This window comes from Sorex fumeus, unplaced genomic scaffold (genome assembly GCF_029834395.1).
Source record: "Sorex fumeus unplaced genomic scaffold, SorFum_2.1 ptg000019l, whole genome shotgun sequence".
Classification (NCBI taxonomy): domain Eukaryota; kingdom Metazoa; phylum Chordata; class Mammalia; order Eulipotyphla; family Soricidae; genus Sorex; species Sorex fumeus.
This window is the reverse complement of record NW_026606076.1, coordinates 12,656,338-12,681,132: the sequence shown is the minus strand read 5'-3', so window position 1 is coordinate 12,681,132 and position 24,795 is coordinate 12,656,338. Positions and strand designations below refer to the sequence as shown.

The window sequence follows — 24,795 nt, the reverse complement described above, 5'->3', positions numbered from 1 at the left end:
TCATGGCATGATCTGCCTCAAATCCCTTCCAAGTTGTATATTTGTCTTTCAATTAAAAATTATAATTTACCAAAATTTAAAAAATGCCCTTGCAAATAGAATCAGGCGGCATGCCCTCTGAATTTTTGTCCCTTCCCATCCTATATATTTTATATTATTTTTATTGAGTTTTAAAGCTCTGTGAACCCAGATCTGCCATTCAGCAATATGTACCAAAGAATGTAGCTTGTAAAATACCCAATACAGTAAGAATATTTGCTATTTTTATCACACACAATTACAATGCTTTATTTCTTTTTAAAAAATTTTAAATCATCATGAGACACACCATTACAAAGATATTCATGATTGGGTTTTAGTCATACAATGTTCTGATACTCATCCCTCCATCAGTGTACATTTACCACCACCAATGTCCCCAGTTTCTCTCCCGCCATCCCCACTCTCAACCCCCCACCCCATGTTACCTCTATGGCAGACACTTTTCTTCTCACCCCCTATGAAGCCCCTTCTTCTTTTGAACATTATGGTTTGATGTACAGGTACTGAGACATCATCATGTTTGTTCCTTTAGCTGCTTTCAGCACACAGATCTTTTTATAAAATTTTGTTTTATTTCTATAAATAATAATTCACAATATTTGATTACATTTAGTGTTTGAACACCCAGCACACAGATCTAATTCAGAGTGATCATTTCTAACTGTTGTTATCTGGCGGTCACTTCTCTCTCCCAGCTGCCTTCTGAACTTTATGGGTCCAGAGAATTTTATGGGTTCAGCAGAGAAGGCAGGCTTCCAACTCTGGACCCATAAATTGTATCTCCTACTGCAGATATTAAGCCCTCATATGAGAGATTATTAAGTTGTTGTTACAGGTTAAGCCTTTGTGTTTAAGTTTTGTTTATCGAGATTGGTTGTCTTCTCCCATTTGGTGTGCTACTACTGTTTTATCTGTGTTGCTGCATTTGAGACATCAAAAAGATCATCAATTTTTCAGGATGGTACAGCTGTCATAGATTTTTAACTGGGTGGTAACTTAATCACAGTACTTTCTCTTTTTTTCTTTAAAGAAACAAATTCTTTATTTTTATTTTTGAATATATCTTATTCACACATTTCTTGCTAGAATATAAAGAATATGAGTTTTGATAAAACTTCCTAAATTACCTAAAGCAGGAAATTTGCTTGTTGTTTTCTATATTGATATAATATTTGCATTTCATACTGTTTGCTATAGACACTAAACTCGTCTACATTCCAATCAACAGTGAATAATGGTTCCTTATTTTTATATCCCTAACAGCTTTTGATGTTTCTGGCCTTTTGATATAAGCCATTCTAATTGATGTGATGCAATCAGTGATTATGAGAATTATTACACTTATTTGATTATAGCATCATAATCAGAAAAAGTGAGCATTTTTATTTGTTTTTGGGGGTCCCAGACAGTGATGCTCAGGGGTTACTCCTGGCTCTGCACTCAGGAATTACTCCTAGCTGTGCTCAGGGGACCATGTGGGATGCTGGAGATTGAACCCAGGTCGACCACATGCAAGGAAAGTGTCTTAGCTTCTGTACTATCTTTCTCACAGTACTTTCTATGTGAGGCATTCAAATACACTTTTAGAAACCTTCCATTTAGAATTAGTCACAAAAATTGCCATGCTATTGTCTCAGGACATTTTTATCTTATGTCCATAACTCATTCTTTTACCAAAATTTTCCCACTTCCCCAGACTTCACTTGCTGGCAACTACCATGTGACTCTTTAATGAAATTTTGATATTAAGGGCTGGAGCGATAGCACAGTGGATTGTCTTCTCCCATTTTGCCTTGCCCGCAGCCAACCCAGATTCCATTCCCTCTGTTCCTCTCGGAGAGCCCGGCAAGCTGAGAGTATCCAACCCGCATGGCAGAACCTGGCAAGCTCCCCGTGGCGTATTCAATATGCCAAAAGCAGCAACAAGTCTCACAATGGAGATGCTACTGGTGCCTGTTTGAGCAAATCGATGAATAACGGAACAACAGTGCTGAACTCATCCACAATAAGTGATGTCTTTGAACACTTATCTTTAACTGCCTTGATTTATTTCACTTAGTGCAATGACCAGACCTTTATTTTTGTGGCTAAAGAATGAATCTTTACATTTCTATGAATGGTTGCTAGCCAAAGCTGGATATATCGCTCTATCCATGTCCATATTCAAAGATGACATTTTTGTGTTTTAACATCCAGAGACGGACCCTAAATGTAACTAATGCTGTGATAAACCAGCGGATTCAAACACCCTTTCAGGATAGTGACTCATTCTCAGGAGTGGGATTGAGATCATAGCTCATAACTCTATTTTCTGTCGGTGCCTCCCAAGCAGGGCTGAAGATGTCCATGAGCAAGAGAGAGAGAGGGCAGAGAGAGAGAGAGGGAGAGAGAGAGAGTGTGTGTGCCTGCCACAGAGACAAGGGTTGGGAAGGGGTGGGAGTGGTGGGTGGGACACTGGGAACTTTGGTGGTGGAGAATGGGCACAGGTGGAGGGATGGGTACTGATCACTGTTTGATTGAAACATAATCATGAAAATTTGTAAGCCTCTAACTGTATCTCGTGGTGATTCATTAAAATAATAATAATAAAAAAAATGTCCATGAGAATTACCGGCAATTCTCAACCAACAAACCTATTGTTGGTAGGTTCTGTGCAAGAGTGCAAAGTTGCCCTGTGGCTCAGTCCTCAGGGATACCCAGTTCAACTGGGAGTTCAGGAGTCTTCCATTACCTCTGGGGCTGTACCCTGTGATGCCCGGGGTGCCAGGAATCAAAGTAGGCCCATTTCCTGCCTCCAAATCTCGATTTTAAATTTTCAAGCACCACCATACTGACTTCCCTTGTGACCGGACCAACTTATGTTCCCTCTTAGCACTGTGTGGAGGATGTCCATTCTCAACATCCTCTCCAACAGACTGAAAGATGGAGGTGGGGGGCTGGAGCGATAGGACAGCGGGTAGGGCGTTTGCCTTGCACACGGCTGACCTGGGTTCGATTCCCAGCATCGGATAGGGTCTTCTGAGCACCATGAGGAGTAATTCCTGACTGCTGAGCCAGGAGTAACCCCTGTGCATAGCTGGGTGTGACCACCCCCCAAAAAAAACAAAGCAAGAGTTGGAGGTGGTGTCTCATTGTGTTGGGCTTTGCCTGGTGATACTGAACCTGGCCGTCTCTTTCCATTGAGCCTGTTCCTATTTGTGATTCTGACCCATTTGTTTAGAGAAAATACTGATATTGTTGTCCTTTACAGCCATTCTTTTACATTTAAATATTTTTATTTAAAAAATGCATCTACAAAGTTGTCATGAGAATTTCAGGCACACGATACTTCACCCCCAATCTCACCACCTGTTTCTGTGTGCCTCTACCAATATCCCCAGTCTCCCTCCCTCTCCCTCCCTCCCTCCCTCCCTCTTTACCACCGCTCCTTCTTAACAGGCACCTTTTAAAATTTGACCATGGTAGCTTAGGTCTTTGATTACAGTTGTATTGACTTTAATGTTTATCTTTTGGTGGCTTTTAATATCGTCTTTTTTTCTTCACTTTTATTTAATTCATTTATTTTTTTGGAGGCCACACCTGGTGGTATTGAGGGGTTACTCCTGACTCTACACTTAGAAATGACTCTTGGTGGTGCTCAGGGGACCTATGGCATGCCAGGGATAGAAGCCGGATCACCTGTTGGTCTCAATAAAGACTCCTCCAAACTCTATTTTTTGGTCTCTGGTGGTCTTTTGAGATCAACCCCACAACGCCATATCATGAACTGTGTAAACTCAAAAAAGTACACAGCAGTGGCAGCGGCACTGTCTCTCTCGCTGCCCGCATTCGGTAGTCTCACCCCGCTTCCCCCACCCGGGGGAGGTCGATGGTGATGGGCAGACGAAGGAAGGAAACGAGGGCCAGGTTGGTTGGTCTTAGTTGCAGTTTATTCCAATCCTCTCTCCATCCACTCCTGTCTCTGTCCTCTGCCTCCTCTCCTGCTTCTTTGTCCCCCATGCTACTTCATTCTCCTTCTCAATCCCTCTTCATCCTCCTTCTCTGGATTCCAAAGCATGAAAGGTTGGGAATTACATATAAGTGTGGTCACAATCAATAGGGTAGAATTCTTTCCCTCGGGGACATCCACTTCTAGGACAGATCCTCTTTATCAGATCAGTCCACCCTAGAGCAGATTCCCCTGGGTGTGTTTCTCCTCCCCTTGTCTAACAAACATATGAGTATATATAATATAAATCATTTTGCATGGATACAGTAAGAAATACCTTAAACTTATAGAATTTCCCTCCTAGGGCCATCTCGATCTCAGACTACAGTGCTCAGGCCAGATAGTCTTTCCTACCCCTAGCAGGATCCTAGTCTCGTTGTTACTTTTGGATCATGACAGCATTTGTCTGTGATCAAACTCTTAACTTATAGTTAAGAATCGTGGCACTTTTTCCTGGCCCATTTCGATGCCGGGGTAGCTCACCGCTTGCCCAGAGTCCATTCAGTCCCTCGTCGGGACCCTGCTTTTGGGGTGTTAGGAACTAAGGACAACTGAGGCTTAAGTCCAGAAAGCAGATGCCCGGGAGTGAATAATATTCAAAGCCAATTAAATCCTAAGTTACAAAGCATAATGTTAACGGTCTTCCTGTATCTATACAAAAAGGGCATTGCTTTAAAGTAAACTGTTCATAAGACATAGGGAGAGGAGAAAGGCAATATTTCACTCATACATATAAAATCATAGATTTCTGAGAAAGCTAACCTACAAGTTAACAGGGTCTGATTAGGGGAAAAGCTGATTAACTGGTTGGGGAGAAGAGCATAGGGAAGAATTTACAGATAAACACAATGGAATGGAAGTGCCTCAGGAGCACTGTGATAAACCTGAGTTCCTCATGGAGAAAGGGAGAAAGGACAAAGAAATGTCATCCTACAATGAACAGTTTCATAAATAAGACGTAAATGACAGTTTCTCATTTGCGCTGCCAGCACGAATCCCCTTGCATAATTGTCTCATGCATTGTGAACTCAAGAGCACAGTGCTCATGGCATTCTAGCAAAGGACGGAAACCTCAGTTATACTGAGGACAGTCTTGGTTTCCTGGCATTGGCATATATCCCAATATGCCACACGCTAGTGATAGAGAGGACATCAAATACAGACAAGAAAGTTTTACTCTTCAACTTGGAGAAAAGAATAATTTTGGACTGAAAATAAAAGTTCTATGAGCTGAGAATTGGAGAAAGCAGCTCATGAAACTGAGTATAAAAGAGAATACTGGAGTAAGGGTTTATGTCCCAGATCATGTAGATTCTTGTGAATATATAACATATAGGAATAAATTTGACTTTTTCTGTGAGTGGAATGCAGCTAGAGGAGATATTTGACAGAAGATGTACTAATATGATGTAATTATTCAATGGGATACTGTCTGATGACTTGGACCAAATGGTGGATGAGAGGGAATGGAGAGGGAGGGAAGTTTGGATATATTTTGAGTACAGTGATGACAGTATTTCCTGAGGGAATGGTGTGGATTTTGAATACAAAACAGGGAATAAGAATTGCGTCTGATTTTTTTCACTTAAAACTAGAAGGGTTTTTTATTTGTATCAATGGAGATAAGAATGATGCAGATGACGGGGGTTTTATTATTATATTTTAAATAAAAATGGTATAAAAATAAAGAAAATAAAGAGAATACTGGAGCAATAGCACAGCGGGTAGGGCTTTTGCCTTGCATGGTGCCGATCCGGGTTTGATTCCTAGCATCCCATAGGGCACCAAGCATAGCCAGGAGTACCCCTGAGCATTGCCAGGCGTGGATTCCCCCCCCCAAAAAAAAGCAAGACCAGATTCCCCAACCATTAAATTATTCTCTTGGAAATGGAGAATCCAGAGGCAAACATTCATTGTGTCTGGAGGAATATCCCACAGGGAAAGGCTTTTGGTGGGAGTGTCCCCATGGCTAATGAGCACACAGGGAGCCTTAAATAAGGCCTCAGCTGCACCCGTCAGGCGATGACACTTGGAGCTGGACAGGGCATGTCGATGACTTGCAAATCCTTAGTGTGACCTTGGACAGATGTCTCAGTCCTTTCTGATTTCCTTTCTGAGAACACATTGCATCCCCCAGCACCTACCATCCAAGAGACGCTTGGACTTCTATGCGGTGAGCTTCTCATACTTTCTCTTCAGGTGTGTCTGGTGTTCCAGAAGCTTCTTCTCTTTCTTGTTTAAGGACAGTAGAAACATCTGAGGTTGCCTGCAAGTCAGACTAAACCAGACTTACTGTGCCAGTTTGGTTGACTGATGTTGCTAATCTACTGATGCAGATGATGCCGTACAATCTCATGACTTTTGTTTAAATTCACTAACACAGAATAACCCCCAAGAGCCCGGAGAGTCCCCCTGCCCCTCAGCTCCTGCCCCTTTCCCAACCTCAGCCCAATAAAAACAAGAGGATCCCTTTGGTCTCTCTCTTTTTCCTTCCTCTTTCCAGGTGATCTTGTTGTAGCCAATGTCAGCAGGGGCTGGGAATAATCACTTTTTTTTTTTTGCATTTTGGGTCACACCCTGCGATGCACAGGGATTATTCCTGGTTTTGTAGTCAGGAATTACTCCTGGCGGTGTAACTCCTGGGGACCCTATGTGATGCTGGGAATCAAACCCGAGTTGGCTGCGTGCAAGACAAACGTCCGACCCACTATGCTATTGCTCCAGCCCCTCATCTTCTTCCTAGGCTTGCTCTTTGAGCTCATGCTCCCCCTTGAACACATCTCTCACTGCCTTCTCTCTGTGCATCTTTGCTTACTCTGAGTCTCTCTTTTTTTCCCCAGTGTTTTTTTAAAATTTATTTTCTTTTATTTTTTTCATTGAACCGCCATGAGATACAGTTACAAACGTTTCATATTTGATTTTCAGTCATAAAATGATTGAACACCCATCCTTCCACCAGTGCACATTTCCCACCACCAATGTCCCCAATATCCGCCCCCCCCATCCCAACCTTCCCCCTGCCTCTATGGCAGATAATTTCCCCCATACTCTCTCTCTACTTTTGGGCATTACGGTTTGCAATACAGATAGTGAGAGGTTATCATGTTTGGTCCTTTTTCTACTTTCAGCACACACTCCCTCCTGAACGATTCCTCCAGTCATCCTTGACTTAGTGATCCCTTCTCTATTCCAGCTGCCTTCTCCCCCAGCTCACGAGGCAGGCTTCCAACTATGAAGCAATCTTCCTGGACCTTGTGTCTACTATCCTTGGGCATCAGTCTCATATTATGCTATTTTATATTCCACATATGAGTGCAGTCATTCTATGTCTGTCCCTCTCTTTCTGAACTCTGAGTCTCTCTTGAACATATACTTGTCCCTCTCTTTCCTTTTCTACCTTTCAAAAGAAGCATCAATAAAACAGTCTTGGTACTGGAGCAATAGCACAGCGAGTAGGGCGTTTGCCTTGCACGCAGCCAACCCGGGTTCGATTCCCAGCATCCCATAGGGTCCCCCGAGCACCGCCAGGAGTAATTCCTGAGTGCATGAGCCAAGAATAACCACTGTGCATTGCTGAGAGTGATCCAAAAATAAAAAAATAAGAATAAATAAAACCATCTTGCTTCACCAAATTAAACAAACTTTATAATTTGAAAATTTTGAGTGACTATTACCCATCTTGAAAGGGTGATAAGAATTCTGTATTGTTTCCTTAGTTTACTGAGAAGCATATATACCAAGTCCCCATGTTGCTCTACTGAAAGTGGAATTTATATACTCACTGAGTGAACCATCACAGCAGCTGTATTCTACACGGAACGGAAGATTTTTTATAGCCTTTATATTATTCTTTTGTTCCAGTAGTTGGACTCTATCATTGATCAAAGATATGGAAAGCTAGAAGCCTCTTACTTTTGCTGGGCAGTGGTAGTTATATTTGAAAATGATTAATATGTTTATTATATTTTATTTTTTTGCTTTTTGGGTCATGCCGGTGATGTACAGGGGTTACTCCTGGCTTTGCACCCAGGAATTACTCCTGGTGGTCCTCAGAGGACCATATGGGATGCTGGGAATCAAACCCGGGTCAGCCGTGTGCAAGGCAAGTGCCTTACCCGCTGTGCTATCGCTCCAGCACCCCCAAAATGATCAATATGTTATCTTTCTGAACACTGTGATCTACAACCTACTCTAACTGGGGCATTTATTTGCTAGTAGAACTTGATACAGTGTTGTGGGGTCCCCATGATAAGACCACCAGAGACCAAAAATAGGATTTGGTGAAGTATCTATTGATGCCAGCTTGCGGGGTGTCCGGCTAGGCCTGAGCAACACCCTCTCAGCAGAAGCTTTGGCCTTTTAGTAGAAAAAAACTTCATCCTGGTGCCCCTGGCACTTTTGGAAGCATCTGTAAAACTTCTTTTGCCCACCAGGGTAGATTTCCCGGCACCAGGTAAGTTCACATGATTGCAATCCTTATGGAATAACACAGTTAAATCAGCTGAAGAAATAAGCTTCTAAAAAGATTCCCCTAAACTTCTTATTCCTCCCTTTCAGTTCTTCCCTTCCACTTCAATAAAACAGTCTTACTTCACCAAATAATCTTCTTTATAATTTGACATTTAAATTTTTATATTTTATTAAGTATTCACACTATTTGATTACGTTTAATATGCAAACACTAATCCTACCACCACATACCTTTCCATCATCATATTTCGGGTGTTTCCATACCATATCCCAATCCCTGACCCGAAGTAGAACTGAAATAATAATAGAACATTTCTCTCTAAGGTTGGCTGCCTCCTACTTTGAGTCCCATCAAAAGTGGCGTGGCGCTCTTGGAGAATGGGTAGAGTGTGTCCTATGAAGTGCCTCGAGGCTGGTACAGGAATAGGTTCACTCATGGGTGAGGCTGGGTCCTAGTGTGGAGAGCGGCTGTGAGCATGGCGGTGGTTGAGTTTTGGAGGTTTTAGGCTGCTGGGGCTGGGTTACTTGGGGCAGGGAGGGGGTTTCACCTGTCCCTCTCCTGCCCCTTCCTGACCATGAGTGAAACAGCCTGGCTTGGGGTCCAGCATCATGGTTATAGCAAGTGTCATGTTATGCTCCCTCTGGGAGAGAAGGACATGTGATCTAATTTGACATTTTCTAGTGCCCATAACGCAAGGCATCTTGAAACAGTAATAACAGTAATTCTAAAGAACTAGCTCATTCATAACTTTAACTAAAAAGGGGAAAGTCTATAGGGAATTTATAATGACCCAGAGGAGTTTCCTGAATGATTTCTAGTCATTAGCATCATCGCTAATTGGCTCTTTCCAAACATAACTGTTATTCACCCAGTTGTTCCCAAAAGACGTGACCTCTACATTGTCCTCTAGAAAGTGTGCATTTGCGTGCACACACACACATAAACACACACCCCTATTCATAAACATGTACACAGAAATGTACAGACTCACTATGTATTATAAGCTCCAATAATTTCATTTGCATTTTATTATTTTATTTATTTTATTCTAATAGTGCAAACCCTACCCTCTACTCTCAGTGGATCCCAAACTCAGAATTTGAAAATATTTGGACAAGAACTGAGTATTGAATGTAGGTAAAGGGATATACATGATAATTTCTAAGTGTCTGTATTGCAAATCATAATGCCAAAACGGAGAGAGAGAGAAGAGAGAGAGAGAAAGAGATAGAGATAGAGAGAGAGAGAAAGAGAGAGAGAGAGAAAAGTGTCTACCATAGAGAAGGGTGGGGGGGAGTGGTAGGAGGGAAGCTTGGGAAATGTACACTGGTGAAGGAACTGATGTTAGATTTATTGATCTTACAGATTTATTGATAGTTGAGTTTTAGTTGTATAATAATTACCATTATCTTTTAATAAAGCCATCTATCTAAAGTGCTTAGCACAATCCCTAAAGTAGAGGAAGTCACTCGTAAAGGAATTTAGACCTACAAGAAATGAAAAAAAAAACACAACTTTTTATGGCCATACTCAGTGATGCTCAAGGATGCTCCTGTATTTGCACTTGGGAATTACTCCTGGTGACGCTCAGGGGATGGTATGGGACCCCGGGGATTGAACCTGGGTTGGCCATGTGCAAGGAAAGCACCCTCCCTGCTACCTGTCTGGCCTCATAATGAAAATTCATTTTAATTGCAATAAATGATAGCACAATTTTTCATGTTATGAAATGTTTATTTGTGTAAACTCTAATCACCATCTTTCCCTACCCCCCACCCGCATTCCTAGTTGCAACCACTGCCACCACATGGTAGCAGACAATGACACACAAACTACAGAATTTTTTCTTCTGGGATTATCTCGGGACCCAGAGCTTCAGACCCTCACATTTGGACTTTTCCTCTCCATGTACCTGACCACGATTCTTGGGAACCTGCTCATCATCCTGGCCGTCAGCTCAGACCTCCACCTCCACACACCCATGTACTTCTTCCTGTCCAATCTGTCCTTTATTGACATCTGCTTCACCTCCACCACCGTCCCCAAGATACTGTTCAACATACAAGCACAGAGCAGAGTTATCACCTTCCAAGGCTGCCTCAGCCAACTGTACTTTTTCGTCCTCTTTTTAGGAATGGACAACCTTCTTCTGTCCATCATGGCCTATGACCGCTTTGTGGCCATCTGCCACCCGCTGCACTACACAGTCATCATGAACCCCCGGCTCTGTGGACAGTTACTTTTGGTGTCCTGGATCATGAGTGCTTTGAATTCCTTGTTACACAGCCTCATGGTGTTGCGTCTGTCATTTTGTACGGACCTGGAAATCCCCCATTTTTTCTGTGAACTCAATCAGGTGATAGCACTCGCCTGTTCTGACACCTTTATTAACAGCCTGGCGATGTATCTGGGGGCTGGGTTGTGGGGAGCAGTGCCCCTTACCGGGATCCTGTATTCTTACACCAAGATTGTTGCCTCCATCCGCAGCATCTCATCAGCCCAGGGGAAGGTTAAGGCATTTTCCACCTGTGCGTCTCACCTCTCCGTGGTCTCCTTGTCTTACTGCACAGCTGTAGGTGTGTATCTGAGCTCTGCCATCACCGAGAAGTCTTCCTCCAGTGCCACTGCCTCTGTGATGTACACGGTGGTCATGCCCATGCTGAACCCCTTCATCTACAGCCTCAGGAACAAGGACATCAAGAGGGCTCTGAATGCATTCTCAGAGATGGCAGCTCGAAAAGTGCCCAATGTTCTGGGTCTTAAGAGGCAGCCGTGATTGCAGGGGAAAATTGCTGGGAGGCAGGTGAAATTCTCAGATCAGATTGTGGAAATGGAACTTGCTCCTTCTATTCATTATTATTTTTATTATTATTATTTTGATTTTGATTTTTGGGTCACACCCAGTGATGCGCAGGGATTATTTCTGGCTTTGCACTCAGGAATTACTCCTGGTGGTGCTCAGGGGACCATATGTGATGTTGGGAATCGAACCCGGGTCCGCTGTGTACAAGGCTAACACCCTACCTGCTGTACTATCGCTCCAGCCCCTTCATGAATTTTTTAATGAAAAAAATTGTTTTGTCTTTTTGAGCACACCTGGCCGAGCGGGGTTCACGCTCTCGGAGAGCCCCGCAAGCTACTGAGAGTATCTCGCCCGCACGGCAAAGCCTGGCAAGCTACCTGTGACGTATTCAATGTTCCAAACACAGTAACAACTAGTCTCAAAATGGAGATGTTACTGGATCTGCTCGAGCAAATCGATGAACAATGAGAGGACAGCCAGACAGCCAGACAGTTTCGTCACAGCCAGTGATGCTGAGGGATTACTCCTAGCTCTGGTGGTGCTTGGAAGGCCATATGGGATGCTGGGAATTGAATCCGGGTGCAAGGCAAACGTCCTCCCCACTCTGTGCTATCGGCCCCTATTCACCGTTGTTTCAATGCTCAGTTTTCTATTTTTTTATGTTCAGTTTTATGATTTGATTTGTTAAGTATTCTTCTGTTTCTTTGCTAATTTTGACTCAACATGATCTTTGTGTCAGTGCGGCCTTAGCTAAGAAATAAAAGAAAGATACAAAATAAAAAAATAACACCCTTTGGTACCATGAAGATATTTTTTTTCACGCTGGACATCTATTTGTTAAAGAGTGTAAGACTTTCATCCACAAGTGATGGTTTTTGTTTTATTGACGTGAAGAACTGGCCCTCTGTTTCACTGGTGATGGCTGCATTATCTTTCTGTTTCTGTTTGAAGAGCAAAGCTATGGCTGCATAGCCTACAGAGATAACACTTTCCATGGCTAAAAAAAAGTCTCCCATTTTTAAATTTTGGGAGGGCACAGCAATTAAATCAAGGTCATCCATTCTGTGTTTTCTAATGTTTGGGAAATCATTAAATATTATTGATCAAAGAATGAATTCAAAAGAAATATGAGATTTTCCTCTTCATGTGATTAATCACTGTCATCCTGTTGGTCATCGATTGCCTCGAGCAGGCACCAGTAACGTCTCCTTCGTCCTAGCCCTGAGATTTAAAAAGTGCCACATTCGAGGCTCTTTCAGGGTCAGGAGAATGAGACCCATGATTGTTACTTGTTTTTGGCATATTGAATATGCCACGGGGAGTTTGCCAGACTCTGCCGTGTGGGCAGGATACTTTTGGTAGCCTGCCAGGTTCATGTGATTAAGGTGCACCATATTATCATCACAAACATCAAGTCTCTCCAACCTCCCCAGTTCCCTTTGGGGACACAATATAGCCTTATTTATTTATTTATTTAGTTAGTTAGTTAGTTAGTTTTTGAGCCACACATGGTGATACTCAGGTTAATCCTAGCTCTGCACGTGTGAATGAGTCCTGGGTTTTTGGGGGGACTCTATGCTTGGACATTGTGGCTAGAATCTAGGCTGGAGTGCAAGGCAAGTGCCTTACCCACTGTACTATCTCCTTGACTTTTAAACCATTGGGTGAAATAAAGTTAAGTGCCAGAATAATTATGAATGTTGCCTCCAAAATCAGACCAGGAGCCAAAAGAATTGCCATTACTTTTTTGTGTGTGTTGATGATAATATCAGCTAATGAAAACTTCTTTGGGGCCAAAGCAAATGATGTAACACCTAGCTTCTTGTACTGTGGACCAATGGTCTCATGGAACATTGGTCAGGGAAAGGTGAAAGGTGTTATGAGTGGAAAAAGCTTAAGAAGCCTTGGTCTCATATAGTCTATTTATTACTGAAGGGATGGTGCAGGGAGTAGCTATTTGGATCTGTTAGGATGCTCAGTACAACACTGTGTAGCCATACTGGGTTACTAGAGCACATCTAGGGCATTGCACGAGTCACCAGGAACATTCTTCTTGAAATCATTCATGTCAGTTCATTCAATACCTTCCTGTGAATTGTCTTCAGGTTTCCAAGAAATGGGTCTACAAAAGTAGAGAGAGAGAGAGAGAGAGAGAGAGAGAGAGAGAGAGAGAGAGAGAGAGAGAGAGTATGGGGGAAATTGTCTGCGATAGAAACAGGGGGAGGATTGGAATGGTGGGGAGGGATACTGGGGACATTGGTGGTGGAAAATGTGCGCTGGTGAAGGGATGGGTGTTTGATCATTGTATGACTGAAATGCAAACATGAAAGCTTTGTAACTGTATCTCACAGTGATTCCATTAAAAAGAAAGAAAAGGGTCTAGTACATGTGACTGATATTTATTTAATTTAATTGTTTTTATGCCCATGTATGGCACATTGCTTTCTATCAAGTTAGAATATCTACTCTAACTAGTCATCATCCAGCTATCTGAACATTTATACATTGAATAAATGTTTATACATGGAAGGAATGTATACATGGAAGGAATGTATACATTAAAACTTTATTAATATACATGGAAGAGTATTTGAGAGAAAATTGGAAGGATACAAAAAATAATAAATGGCTGACCTAACAAAAAATACAGCTTCAGAAATTAATATTTAAAGTAAAACAGATGACCTTACATTCAATAATCAATTCCTTTCCCTATATTAATCCTCAAATTCAGAAACATATTACCTGTATGCATTTATCTCTGTCCTAGTGAAGATTGTGAACCACAATCATGTTATTCTTTCATTTTTGTTCCTGGTTAATAAAAAAAAATTAACCCTGGAGGAATCAACAATAACAAGGAAAACTCTACCCAAAGAAAGAAAGATTAATAAATTGAGAGGCTTAATTTTTTTAATTGAACCACGTTGAGATACACAATTACAAAGTGGCTCATGACTGGGTTTCTGTCATATAATATTCCAACACCTGTCTTGTCTTTTTACCAGTGCACACTTCCCACCACCAATTCAGTTTCTTTTTTTTTTAAATGTAGGGAAACAGATTTTTTTTCTGTGACATACATGACATATATGCCTCTCGGAGAGCCCGGCAAGCTATGGAGAGTATCCCGCCCGCACAGCAGAGCCTGGCAAGCTCCCCCTGGCGTATTTGATATGCCAAATACAGTAATGACAACAGGTCTCATTCCTCTCACCATGAAAGAGTCTCCAATTCTTGGTAAAATACGAGAAGAGGCAGCTATAATCTCAGGGCTGGGAGGAATAGAGACGTTACAGGTGCCCACTCAAGTAATTCAACAAACAATGGGATGACAGTGACAGGGAAATAAACTATATGTTTATATATAGTATAGAGAATATAAGAAATACTGCCCTCCCGTTGTTCATTGATTTGCTCGAGCGGGCCCAATAACATCTCCATTTTGAGACTCATTTTGACTGTGTTTGGCATATGGAATACATCACGGGGAGCTTGCCAGGCTTTGCCATGTGGGCGAAATACTCTTGGTAGCTTAGAATATATTATAAATAATATTTTTATAACAACCTCCAGCTTGAGTTTCAAAGTCACTTAAAATTCCTATTTGGATTGGGAGTTTCAGCTACCCTGGTGATATGGGAGAGTGGGATCGATTTATATCTAAAGCACAGCATCAACAAACACTGACACCATGAGATCTGAGCTGCAACCGCTGAGCTTTGTCATATGTGCCTGTCAAGGTGGCAGCAAGAGGTGGGGTGAGGGGAGGAGGGGAGGCAGAGTGTGGGGACGCTGGTGGAGGGAAGTTAGTACTGGTGGTGGGATTGGCATTGAAGTAGTCTATGTCTGAAACTCAACTCTCCATGACTTTCACAATGATTAGTGAACTAAAAATTTTTTTTTTCTTTTTGGGTCACACCTGGCGATGCTCAGGGGTTACACCTGGCTCATGCACTCAGGAATTACTCCTGGCAGTGCTCAGGTGACCATATAGGATGCATATGGTCAACAACCCGGGTTGTTCGCGTGCAAGGCAAACACCCTGCCCACTGTGCTATCGCTCCAGCCCCTAAAAAGTAATTTTAAAAAGTACAGTTTTTCAAAAGATCTACTTCAGATAATGCTTTCTGTGCTCAAGAGTCACTGACAGTTGATAATTGGGAAAAACTTGACTTACTTTCAATCCCCTTCAAGTTCCTTATTGTGCAGGTTTCATAACCCTTCAGCTTCAATTTTGCAACGGAGAATGGAAGTTCTAATAATACAACCCTATGGAATGAAACTTTATTAATAATTATATAATTCAAATTATATAATTCAAATTTTATAAGACCTGTAGCATATCTTTTATTCAGAAGCATGTTATAACTCATTACAACACATTATAGTGAGAGCTCTGCAAAATTTCTTGTTATATAAATATGAAATTATTTTCTTGTTTTGGGAAAAATGTCATGAAGCTATAAATTTATTTAATTTTAATTTGAATCACTATGAGATACACAGTTTCAAAATTGTTCATGAGTAGGCTTCAGTCATACAAAGTTCTAACACCTGCCCTTTCACTGGTGGATATTTCCCACAACCAAAGTACCATGAGTTGGGGCTGGAGTGATAGCACAGCGGGTAGGGTGTTTGCCTCGCATGCGGCTGACCTGCGTTCGATCCCAGCACCCCATATGGTCCCCTGAGCACCGCCAGGAGTAATTCCTGAGTGCAGAGGCAGGAGTAACCCCTGTGCATCGCTGGGTGTGACCCCAAAAACAAAACAAACAAATAAAACTCAAAGAACAAAAAAAACAAAGTACCATGAGTTTATATAAAGGAACTCATTTCTCTGCTTTATTAGAGGAGAGAGAGAAAATTTCTTGAGGCATCAGAGTTTGTTTTATCATTAAGTTTTAATGTTTGATAATCCAGGGGATGTAGTAAAACAGGTTCCTCAGGTTCCTCAGCCATTGACATGTGTAAAGATGTGAGCTGGGGTGAGGGAAAGGCATTATGAGTTTAGGAACCTGGAGTCCAGAGAGCAGGAATAATATAAAAAAGGGTTCACACCTAGTCTGGGCTCTGGGGATCAGGAAATCATTGCCAAAAATTCCTTTCTGTCCAGACTAGTGTCTACTGGGAAATTAGGTGCAAATGGCTGGAATTACAAGAGGGAACTCTAGCTAATGAGCGAAATAGCAAACTGTAAATATCTTTTCAATAGTCATGCCACAGAATCCTGAATTGTGAGGGGCCAGAGTGATAGTATAGCAGGTAGGACATTTGTCTTGCGTGTGGCTGATCCGGGTTCAATCCCTGGAATCTCATATAGTCCCCTGAGCACAGCCAGGAGTGATTCCTGAGTGCAGAGCCAGGAGGAACCCATGAGTATCACCGGGTGTGGCCCTAAAAAAACGGAAAAAGGATTTGCATGACTATGGTGAGGTTGATGTGCATGATTATTGCTTTTATGATCCTATTTCTTCTGGCTCAGAGATCAACACTCTAGTCCTTTATCCCCTGATGGACTGTGAAAATATTTTTCATTTATCATCAATCCTCCGTGGCAGAATTTAGATTTTCACTGGAAGAAAATCTTTGTAGAAACCTCATTCAGGTGAGTCTCAGAGTCCAAGAGGTACCACAAAATATTCTGAGGGAACAGGAGCTAGCTAAAAATTGTTAACTGAGGTCACAGGGCTTTCTTTCTCTTTCTTTCTTTCTTTCTTTCTTTCTTTCTTTCTTTCTTTCTTTCTTTCTTTCTTCCTTCCTTCCTTTCTTTCTTCCTTCCTTCTTTCCTTCCTTCTTTCTTTTTCTTTCTTTCTTTCTCCTCCTTCCTTCTTTATTTCCTACCTCCTCCTCCTCCTCCTCCTCCTCCTCCTCCTCCTCCTCCTCCTCCTCCTTCTTCTTCATTGAATCACAGTGAGATGCACTGTTATAAAATTGTTCATCATTGGGTTTCAGTCATGCAATGTTCTATCATCCATTCCTTCACTAGTGTACATTTCCCACTATCAATGTCCTGAATTGTGAGGGGCCAGAGCAATATAGCACAGCAGGTAGGACATTTGTCTTGTATGTGGCTAATCCGGGTTCAGTCCCCAGAATCTCATGGGGTCCCCTGAGCACTGCCAGGAGTAATTCCTGAGTGCAAAGCCTGGAGTAACTCCTGAGATCACCGGGTGTGGCCCTAAAAGCTGAAAAAAGGATTTGCATGATCCACCCCACCCCTGCCTCTACTCTATGGTAGGCACTTTTTCTTCTCTCTCTGTGTGTCTCTCTCTCTCTTTCTCTTTTTCCTATTGGGCATTATGGATTGCAGTAAACATACAGAAAGGTTATCACGTACATCCCTTTAATTACTTTCAGTACTTAGTTCTTGTCCAGAGTGATTATTTCTAACTATTATTGTCACACCAGTCCCTTCTCCAGCCTAATTGCCCTTTATCCCAACGCCCCCACTTGTGGTAAACTTCCAACCATTGACTAGTCCTCCTGGCTCCTGATTCTTCTGGCCTTGGGTATTAATCTCATATTATTATTATTTTTTTATCTGACAAATGAGTGCAGTCATTCTATATCTGTCCCTCTCCTTCTAACTGAGGTCACAGGACTTCTTAACAAGTACAGAGACAAGGGATACTCATGTCCTTTTGCTTCTTGGTCTTCTAATTCTTTGTCTTGCTAATTTTTTTGAGAGAGTTTCATGGAACCAGAGAGATAGTACAGGGGATAAGGTGTATTTGCTTTGCATGCAGCTGACCCCAGTTTGATCCCCTGTACCATTCATAGTCCCTTAGCCCCACCAGGAGTGATCCCCGAGCACAGAGCAGGGACTAAGTCCTGAGCACTGCTGGGGCTGGCCTCCAAATCACCCCCAAAATAGACTCACACACTGGTCTCAGAAATTCAAGTCTCGGGGTGGAGCAATAGCACAGCGGGTAGGGCGTTTGCCTTGCACGTGGCCGATCCAGGTTCGGTTCCCAGCATCCAATATGGTCCCCTGAGCACCGCCAGGGATAATTCCTGAGCGCAGAACCAGGAGTGTCCCCTGTGCATCGCCGGGTGTGACCCAAAAAGCAAAAAGAAAAAAAAAAGAAATACAAGGCTCATTGTAAACAATTGAATCAGGGGAATAAAAGTCCATTTGGATGAGACAGATAATAGAGACTTGTGGTCATTACAGTAAATTAAATCTTCTTTGACGATTTTTTTTGTTTTTTACTGTTAAAGGCAATAGGAAAATACAGTGAGTGAGGTGAAGTGTATTTTCTTTATTCATTCAGCTGAAGTGAGGTTTTTGTTACTTGTTTAAAATGAGGTATATGGAGCATAAAAATATGCTAATAATCTATATGCTAATAATAATTAGCATAATAATATATATGCTAATAATACTTATAGATTATGGTCCATAATCTAGAAGTATTTTTAACACTCTAGACCAGTGGGGTCAGAGTTAGATATTACCTTGCAAGGAAGTTCCTGAGATGTATAATCACCAGTATTATATACCTCCTCTATTTCAGCATATTCCCATAAAACTTGAAGTTTGTTTACTAGGGAAATAGGAAGGGCTTGAGCGATACTACAGCGGGTAGGGCATTTCCCTTGCATGCGACTGACACAAGTTTGATTCCTCCACCCCTCTCAGAGAGCCCAGCAAGCTACCCGGATATGCCAAACACAGTAACAACAAGTCTCACAATGGAGATGTTACTGGGCCCGCTTGAACAAATTGATGAACAACAGGAGGACAGTGCAGTGCAGAGCTACAGGCTAACAGGGAGAACAGGCAATTTTAGTTTTATTTATTATGAAGATAAAATAATTTTTAGTTTGTGGTATTTTACAAGCTTAATAAATTGAACAAGTGTTTTACTTATTTACTGGGAATGGGGTTGTATGCCTCAGAGACCTGGGCCCTACGCAAACAAGATGAGAACGCTATTCAGGTCTCCCAAAGAAGAATAGAAAGAGCTATGCTTGGAATATCACGTTTCACTCAAATGAGAGAAAGAATCCGGAGTTCTGACATCCGTCAACGATCAAGAATCAGGGACGCTGTCTCATTTGCCAAGGTGTCGAAAATCAGATGGGCTGGTCACGTAATGAGATTTAAAGACGACCGCTGGACTAGAGCTGTTACCGACTGGATTCCACGGGATGTCAAAAGACCGCGTGGCCGCCCACCTACCAGATGGTCAGACTTCTTCGTCAAGATCATGAACGATCGGTTTGAGGCTCTTCATGTTCCCGGAGCGAACAGATGCCACTGGGCTACACTAGCACGCGACAGGGACAAATGGAGACGTTACTGGCGCCCGCTCGAGCAAATCGACGACTAACGGGAAGTTAAGTGATTAAGTGAAGTGGGGTTGTGTCCCAGTTCTTGATTGCATACTTTCAAGCAACACTTGACATTTTTCACTCACTTTGCTGTCTTGCATTCATCTTAGACATAAAAGTAGAATGGGGGGAATGCTTAAAAATTTGTAAATTTTTCTGTGGTTCCTTCCCAGTAAGTCATGATGAGTACGTCCGTGTATTTTAAAACCAGAATGTGTTTTTGTATTTTACAAGTTATTACCTTCTTTTGTACTCCTTTCTATTCAACAGCCTGCCTCTATGTCTTTTGTATTGAAATAAATTGATCCACAACATTGAGATTAAGAATATACCGATTGGATACATTTATAAAGTGTAATGTGATTACCTCTGTAGTATTCGTTAACACTTCCATCACATGATATTCCTTTCTGCTTGCAAAAACAGAATTAATTAATACAGAATCTCTTAGCAACTCTGAATTGATATTGAAGTAGCATTGATTTGTGCAGCTCCAGAGTAACCATCGTTCCAGTATTCATTGATCTATGAACAATAAATTTTAATCTGAAAGAATATCACCTTGATTCTCATACCATTAACCCATGAAAGCCCATTTTCTATTTATTTTATTTTATTATTATTTTATTTATGAAATCACCATGCGATACACTGTTATAAAGTTGTTCATGATTGGGTCTTAATAATATAATGTTCCAATACTAGTCCTTTTGCCAGTCTACATTTTCCAACACCAATGTCCCCAGTTTCCATCCTGTCACCCTCCCACCTACCCTATTCCCCCCGCCCCCCACTAGCCTGTCTCTATGGCAGGCGCTTTTTTTCCTTCTCTCTCTCTCTCTCTCTCTGCTTCTGGGCATTATGGTTTTCAATGCAAGTACTGCAAGCTTATCATGTATATCCCTTTACCTACTTTCAGCACTCAATTTTTTTTCTTTCTTTTCCTTTCTTTTCTTTTCTTGTCTTTTCTTGTCACACCCGGTGCTGCACAGGGTTTACTCCTGGTTCGAGCACTCAGGAATTGCTCCTGGCGTGCTTGGGGGACTATATGGGATGATGGGAATCGAACCTGGGTCAGCCACATGCAAGGCAAATGCCCTGCCTGCTGTAGCCCCCCAGCACTCAATTCTTGTCCAGAGTGATCATTTCCAACTATCACTGTTACAGTGATCCCTTCTCTGTGCTAACTGCCCTCCCTCAGCCCTTCCACTTGTGGCAATTTTCAATTTTAGATGCTGTGTGTGTAAGTGAGATCATAGAATTTTGTTCTTTAGTTTCTGAGACATCATTGACATCAGTCCCTAAAGAGCACCGTGTTGTTGCAAGTGGCAGGAGGTCCTTTACAAGACTGAATAATGTTGTGTGTGGGGGGGGGGGGGCACTTTCTGGTAAGGCATATACAGTCCTTAGTAGTACCTGAGCTCATATACTTTGAAATATGATACATACAATAGACCCGAAATTTTATTTATTTATTTATTTTATTAGTGAAACACCATGAGGTTCTGTTATAGACCTACAAATTTTTGTGCTTGGGTTTCAGTCATACAATGATCAAAAGTACCCATCCCTCCACAAGCGCCCATCCACCACCACGGCTCCCAGCATCCCAGAATTTTTTTTAGTAGAAAATAGTCTTTGATTTTTAATATTCAATTAATTATTTTTTAATTTTTACTGAATCTCAGTAGATACACATTTACAAAGTTGTTTGTGATTGGGTTTCTGTCATACAATGTTCTGAAACCTGTCCCTTCACCAGTGTACACATTTTCCACCACTAATGTCCTCCTGTTCCCTCCCTCCCCCTGCCTCTATAGCAGGCTCTTTACTTCTCTTTCTCTCTCTCTGTCTCTCTTTTATTCCAGAATTCTTAAAAAGCAGAGAGCAACAGAGCAAAGGGTCATCATTCATGGATGTTTGGACCCAGATCAAAACCAAACCAAAGCAAAACATTGACAATAACAAACACCAAACCCCAAACCAGCAGGCACGGGAAGAACTGAAATTCCCAAGGTCTTTCCCGTCCGAGTACTAACCAGGCCTGACCCTGCTTAGCTTCTGAGATCAGACGAGATCGGGTGTATTCGGGGTGGTAAGGCCGGAGACTCTCCGGGTCTTTCATTTCCCAGAGAAGTTAAGACTCTGCTTTTCAAATTCTCTTCACTACCTCTCACAGTGTCCTTTGAACTCCTTCATCCCCCTCCCACAGTGATTATCTGTAACAAGAGTCTTCAGCATCTCTACTAGACCTTCCTCCTGCCATACATTGTCTTGTTTGGTTGATTTTGGGCACACCTGGTATTGCTCAGGGGTTAGTCCTGACTCTGCACTCAGGAATTACTCCTGCCAGTGCTCCACAGACCCTATGGGATGCTGGGAATCGAACCAGGATGCAAGGCAAGAACCTTACCTACTGTTCTATTCGGGGGTATGGTGCCGCCAGCAGGTCAATCTGTACCTGTGAGGCGAGTGCATCAGCAGCCTCATGGCGCCTTCAGACTTCCAGATACCCCAAAATTGCTGCTGTGCCTTTGGCCAGACCCCAAAAACTTGGGGCAAAGTTTACCAAGAAAGTAAACGGCCAAAAGTTAGGTATGTGGGAAACACACCCACAAACCACCTCCGGCTCAGCCTATATAATTGGAGGCAAGGCCTCTTTGGTTCCTGATTGAACTGCTTAATGGACATGATCCCAGAGACTCAGAAACGAATCTCAGAACCCAGTGGCTTTAGATAGAAATGTGTCTGGTCTCTGCAGTAGGCTACCGGTGCTGGGCCAACCCAGGTGGGAATAGGTTTCATGCCTTGGCCTATTCCCCCTGACGGCCCAGTGGCCGCCATCCGTCTGAGGCCACTGGATAGTCACATTTGGACCCCCAGTGACGAGACACACAGGGCCTCACGGGATGAGGTTGGAGTCGGGCTTGTCCTCCCCACCCCTCATCAAGCTGCTCAACGGCCTTGATCCCAGAGACTCAGAAACAAATCTCAAAACCCAGAGGCTTTTGTCAGAAATGTGTCCGGACCCCGCAGTAGGCTACTGTCACTGGGCCACCCCAGGGGGAATGGGTGCTGTCCCTCCGCCTGCTCCCTCTTGGCGACTTGGTGGCTGTCATCCTCCAGAGGCCATTGGACAGTCAGGCTTGGACCCGCAGTGACAAAACTTGTTGGGTCTCAAGGGATGGTGGGGGGAGGTGGAGCCGGGCCTGTCTTCCTCACCCCAATGAGACCCCAAGTCATCGCCCGCGAATGGCCTCTCTGGCTCCTCATCAAGCTGCTCAACGGCCATGATCCCAGAGACTCAGGAGCAGATCTCCAAACCCAGTGGCTTTTGGCAGAAATCCCTCCAGATTTAAGTGTTAAAATTTCAGAATTTCAAAACCACATGGCCCTACTGCAGCCACACGACATCATATGTTAGTCATAACCAGCAATAGAACACAAATTGCCTACTGTTGCCTTTTCAGCAGATCTGAGTGTTGGGGTAAATCTCAAATAATAATGGTGGGCCTGGTGTCGAAATATTGAATGTGATCAAAGTAGAGAGAGAGAGTAATGTGGAGATCATCTGCCCCACAGGCAGGGGGAGGGTGTGGGATGGGGGTATACTGGGATTTTTGGTGGTAGAGAATGGGCACTGGTGAAGGTACGGGTGTTTCATTGTATGACTGAGACTTAGACCCAAAAGCTTTGTAACTGCTAAAAAACAAACAAACAAACAAACAAAAAAACACCTTACCTACTGTTCTATCCCTCAGGGTCCTGCTGTACATTTTCTGAGTGAATTCAATATTTGCTGATTTTGCTTCCTGGAAGTCTCTAATAATAATATTTGACAGATATTATCATTATACGATTATTATGATATATTATTAGAATATTATTGTTAGATGTCTTTGTCTCATTATAATAATGATATTATTGTAATGCTTATAATAAGAATTATCTGAATTCTCAGGAAAGAGATATAAGCCCAACCAATTCTCAAACACTTTTACTCAATTCCTTGGGCCTTTTCTTCATAACCCTGTTACCAAGTTATACATGATATTTATTTATTTGCTCTTATATTTTTATGTATTATTGGATGCCAGAAAAATTGGCCTTTCAGCAAGAACAGCCACTAACCACCACATGTTTTATCTGAACAAGTACTCCTAAAAGACATGAAAGAAGCTCTCATTAAACCAGTTGGAAATGGAGTCATAGTATAGAAGGTCTGGCGTTTGCCTTGCATGCAGCTCACCTAGGTTCAATTTCCGGCATTCCATAGGTCCTCCTGAGTGACGCCAGGAATAATTCCTGAGTGCAGAGCCAGGAGTAATGCCTGAGCCTTGCCAGGTGTGATCCAAAAAAGCAAAAAAAAAAAAAAAAAAAAAGAAAGAAAGAAAGAAAGAAAGAAAGAAAGAAAGAATTAAAATCAGCTACAGGAAATGAGTTGGGAGCCATAAAACAATGGAGAAGGCCTTGGGTGTTTGCCTTGCATACAGCTGATCTGCTTTCCAATTTCCGCTCTCATTTCTTCCTGTATTTTGTCGATTGAGCGATCAATTGTTCCTTTCATGTCCTCTTTCAATTTACTGGATCTCTGTCTGACTGTTTCATTGAGTTGATTGAACATCTTAATGACTTCATATCTGAATAATTTGTCAGAGAGGTCCCTTAGGTGGCAAGCACCTACTGAGGCTTCTTGACTTGTTTGCTCGTCCTCTCCCTGTGGTGTGGATTTCCGTTGTTTCTTCATATTGGTGTGTAGGTGTAGGGCTGAGATTTCTTGGTATGAGTAAAGTATTTGCGGCAGCGTGAGCGTTGGCCCGCCCAAAATTAGGCCACGCCCACTTTCAAAGCCACGCCCACTTCTAAAGTGGCCACACCCCCACGGATACCTGGTGTATGTCAGGGGAGTAAAGACTGGGTGGGGAGAAGAGACCAGCTCAGCTTGGGCGATGGAAAGGGAGAGGCAAGAAGCTCAGGTCTGCTTTGTCTCCCGGCGTCGTCCAGAGGACGCCTGGGGGCTTGCAGGGTGAAATCCAAGTCCCGGGTTCGAGAAGCAGTGGGAAAACTGACTTGGGTGGGGAGAAGAGCCCAGCTCGGCTTGGGCGATGGAAAAGGAGAGGCCTGCCCCTCATCTTTGTGCTTTTCCTGTCC

At 42.6% G+C, this 24,795-nt stretch overlaps 1 protein-coding gene across 1 annotated transcript; it reads left to right on the top strand.

Annotated features, from left to right (window-relative positions):
- Positions 1–10,308: 10,308 nt before the first annotated feature.
- LOC130022506 (olfactory receptor 7A17-like) lies at positions 10,309–11,277 on the top strand. The gene has a single exon (XM_056113273.1). It carries the CDS (start codon positions 10,309–10,311, stop codon positions 11,275–11,277), a length of 969 nt encoding a protein of 322 aa, XP_055969248.1.
- The last annotated feature ends 13,518 nt before the right edge of the window (positions 11,278–24,795 follow it).